The 4,557-nt window shown below is 40.6% G+C and overlaps 1 protein-coding gene across 3 annotated transcripts in view; it reads right to left on the minus strand.

Moving 5' to 3' along the window:
* Akap10 (A-kinase anchoring protein 10) overlaps window positions 1-4,557 on the minus strand; it is a 64,405-nt gene that overhangs the window by 18,139 nt on the left and 41,709 nt on the right. For all 3 annotated transcript variants that reach the window (XM_031355065.1, XM_031355064.1, XM_031355066.1), the window contains exon 12: window positions 1,678-1,760. In XM_031355065.1, coding sequence (XP_031210925.1) covers window positions 1,678-1,760 — 83 coding nt within the window. The remainder of the gene's footprint in view (window positions 1-1,677; window positions 1,761-4,557) is intronic.

The raw sequence follows: 4,557 nt of genomic DNA on the forward strand, positions 1-4,557 counted from the left end.
GTGTGAATGCAATCCTGATGCCCCCACATGGTAACTAGGTATGCTGGTGTGTGAATGCAATCCTGATGTCCCCACATGGTAACCAGGTATGCTGGTGTGTGAATGCAATCCTGATGCCCCCACGTGGTAACTAGGTATGCTGGTGTGTGAATGCAATCCTGATGCCCTCATGTGGTAACCAGGTATGCTGGTGTGTGAATGCAATACTAATGCTCCCACGGTAAACTAGAGAGGAGAAGGAGGAAATGCCCTCACTCATTTCTAAACATTACACACACACACACACACACACACACACACACACACACACACACACACCCACCCACCCAACATTAAGAAGAGAAAAAACAGACGGGCGGTGGTGGCGCACGCCTTTAATCCCAGCACTTGGGAGACAGAGGCAGGTGGATTTCTGAGTTTGAGGCCAGCCTGGTCTACAGAGTGAGTTCCAGGACAGCCAGGGCTACACAGAGAAACCCTGTCTTGAAAAACCAAAACAAAGAAAAAAAAAGAAGAAGAGAAAAAAAACAAACTACATTTAAAAATAGGTAGAGCACAATGGAAAGCAATGCTATTAAATTCAAAAGGAAGAGAAACAACAGCTTCTACTTTAAACCTCATAAAGTGAGGCTTTTTTTTTTTTACAAAGTTATTATCATTTACTCAATACAGTATAGCAGATCCAACCACTATGACAAGATGTCATGTGAATGGATTCACACTTATTCCCAAACTCTTCCTATGTGAACCAAGTGTTTGGAAGTAGAATGAGTCACAGAGAGTACACTGTTACAGAAGAACAGCCAGTTGCAATGGTGCATATGTACCTTTAACCTCAGCACCGAGGAGGCTGAGGCACTCATGTCTGAGTTCTAGGCCAGCTAAGGCTAAAAGGAAAAAAAGGGGGTGGGGGTGACTGAGTGGAAACAGACAGGGGCTGAGGGGCTGAGGAGGGGGCTCAGTGGGCAAAGTGCTGGAGGAATTCAGAACTCAGAGCCTACATAAACAGTCAGATGTAGCAATGCACCCCTGAAACCTCACTGCTGGGCATAAGGTGGTGGAGATGGCTGGGCTGGATGGCATTAGCCAGCTAGCCTAGCTGAAAGGCAAGTTTCCCGTTTTGTTAGAGACCTGCTTTAAAACACTAAGGTGAAGAAGTCACTAAGGAAAACATTCCCACATCAATCTCTGGCTTCCACTCCCGCCTGTGTGGGTGAGTGAACATAAGTTCATCTACCACATACACACAAAAGGAAAAAAAGAAAAAGGGTTTTAGTCTAAATCTTAAGACTTCACCAAGCCACTTTTCTTTTACAGACTGTTGGAGAAAGACTTCAGATTTTAACTCATTATCTTCCATACATATTTTACAGTAATTTTTAGTAACTGAGGAAACTTAATAAACTAAAGGGTTACAAGATGCTATAGCCAGAAGGCCAGCCTGGACTCTTCTACTGCTATGCTTTCTGTAGTGGCAAAGTCAAGCTCAGTAACTTTTTATTCAAAGGAAGAGACTTTTGTAGAGGTATACAAATTCCTCACACGCAGGTGTATCTATAAACACAGAGTAGAAACATAGTAGTTACAACCACTTTAAATTTTAAATAGTCCTTCACTTATAGTTAGTATCTAATGTGAGCAAAAGCTTAATATGAAAAATAAAAAACTACATACAACCTTTTGATTTCTTCACATCAGGTTCAGGCTCAGACTCTCGGATGAACTGCCCCAAGTCACTAACTCTCCCAAAGGACATCTTCCTAAACACAATGAAAAGACAAACATCATTTCTAGAATTCAAAGTTACATAGCTTATCTAAAGTTCAAAAACTGGAACCACAGCTCATAATGATTCAAGTTATTCAAAGTGAGGCTTATTTGAAATAGAGCCTCTTTTGATAGAGACTGAAAGACTCAAGATCAATGGAATTCCTTTATGAAACATAACACTAGGTGATTTACAGTTGTAAAATTCATACAGAGAATAGGCACAAGACTAGCCAAGACAATTTTGCAAAAGAAGAAATAAAAAAGTCTGACTTGCTCTATATGATCAGAAAAATGACAAGTCCAGGATGAAACTGTAGTTCTGTAGTACAGTGTGTGCCAGCACAGGTGAGGCCCTGGGCCCTGTCCGAAATGTTGAAGACCAACAAAACTAAACCAACCAACAAACCCCTCCCCTAAACTCATGAATGAAATCACTAAACAGAACAAAGTATAATATCAATTGTAGAAAAGTGACCAGTGGACAATGCTGTGATGGAGTCTACAGTATTCCTGAGCAGGGAGGGGAGAAATGCACACGTGAGCCATTACAGTGGACAATGCTGTGATGGAGTCTACAGTATTCCTGAGCAGGGAGGGGAGAAATGCACACGTGAGCCATTACAGTGGACAAGAAGCTATGTGCGCTTACCGCAACAAGCTCGCTTTTATTTAAAAATGAAACAAACAAACACAGAAACAACAAAACTATCTGTAATTACCATTTAAAAGAAGAGAAGACTGTTCTGGTACCTCTGTAGTCTTTTACTTTGGAAAGGGTCCTATTTACAGATACTCTTCTCTAGTCACTCTCCTCTTATATATGCCTTGGATGTAGTATAGCAACAGACACAAATGTGTTTGCCTTGGGAAAAACTTATGTAATATACATTTTTATATAAAAAATGTTAAATTCAACATTTTGCAACTGAGACTGCTGGGAATTTTTGTTTGCTGCTGGGAATTGTCTCTATATAGCTGTGGCTGTCTTGGAACTTGCTAGAGAGAGAATATCTGCCTGCCTCTGCTGTAACTAACGGCATGAGCCGTCAGCTACTAATTGACTTTCTTTGTTTTTTTTTTTGTTTGTTTGGTTGGTTGGTTTGGTTTTTCCAGACAGGGTTTCTCTGTGTAGTCCTGGCTGTCCTGGTACTCACTCTGTAGACCAGGCTGGCCTCGAACTAAGAAGTCTGCCTGCCTCTGCTTCCCAAGGGCTGGGATTAAAGGCTTGCGCCACCACTGCCCAGCCTAATTGACTTTCTTAAGTCAAGTTCTAAGTAAATGAACAAGTCCGTAACATTGAATTTCATCTTCGAGAAAGAGCTCATTTGGACTTTGTTCAGGCATGTGTGTCTGTGTGTGTGTGCCCATGCATGTATGGAAGCCAGAGGTTGATTTCAGGTGTCTTCGTCAATTATTCTCCATTGCATTTACTACTGTCTTAAATTTGTATCCAGTGTCCTTACATATGCAGTTGGGGAGTGAGAGTCTCACACAACATAACACCTGCGTCAGGTCAAAAGACAACTCACAAAAGTCAGTTATTTCCTTCTATCATGTGAGTCTCAGGGACTGAACTCAGGTGGTCAGGCTTGGCAGCAGTTGCCTTTACCTTTACTGAGCCATTTCACTGGCCCTATCTACCTTACTTTTTGAGCCAGGCCTCAAAACTAAACTGAACCTTGCTTGAATTTGTTGATTCAGTTAGACTGGATGGCCAATGAGCCCTAGGGATCTTTCCGTTTCTCCAGTCTGAAATGAAAACCACCCTACAAGTGACTTTTTATGTAGGTGTATGGACTCAGGTCCACACACTTGCACAGCAAGCCCTTTATCTACCATTGTAAAAAGATCACTAAGGGGCTGGTGAAATGGCTCACTGTAGAATACTGTGATTGCAGACATGCTACTATATCAAGATTTCTGTGGGGCTGGCGAGATGGCTCAGCCGGAAAGAGCACTGACTGCTCTTCCGAAGGTCCTGAGATCAAGTCCCAGCAACCACATGGTGGCTCACAACCATCCATAATGAGATCTGATGCCCTCTTCTGGTGCGTCTGAAGATAGCTACAGTGTACTTACATATAACAATAAATAAATCTTAAAAAAAAAAAATCACTAAGATTGCTAAACATGACTTAAAAGCTAGACAGGCAAGACTGCTCATTGAGTAAGGCACTTTTAGCAGCAAGCCTGGAAACTAGAGTTCAAACCCAGATAATGGTGAAAAAACAAAACCAACTCAATAAAGTGGTATTTTAACCTCCACATCTGTACCATGACATGTGTGACCACATATATACAGTCACACATACACACAATTAAGAAAAAGTTACTACAAAGTTGACACAGCCAATATGCACTTTCAAAGACAATGTGATTAACGTTTTTGATTTCCTTCAAGGATTTTCCTAGACTTCTCAGTCATCCAAATGCCACTGTTAATTTTGACAAAAGCATTAAGGCATGGTGAAGATCAAGTACAGCACAGGGTAAGTAATCAAATCTACATAGGTTTATGTGTTCATCAAATACACCACAGGTAGGGATAATGCATACACACAGAGTAGGGTTTATGTAGTCATCAAATATACTTAAGAAGGAAATCACTTTATAAGATATTTCAGAAAGTGAAACATTTTATCATCTTTTCATTCTAGGCTCAAAAGAACCAAGTTCATTCTCAAATACAAAAAAATAACTCAGTTTCCTAAGTATTAACTATGTAACACTCAAATAATCTCAGCATCTTTTTTTACCTTTTTTTTTTTTTGTTGTTTCTATTTTTGA

The sequence above is a fragment of the Mastomys coucha genome, unplaced genomic scaffold, assembly GCF_008632895.1.
Source record: "Mastomys coucha isolate ucsf_1 unplaced genomic scaffold, UCSF_Mcou_1 pScaffold5, whole genome shotgun sequence".
Lineage (NCBI taxonomy): Eukaryota > Metazoa > Chordata > Mammalia > Rodentia > Muridae > Mastomys > Mastomys coucha.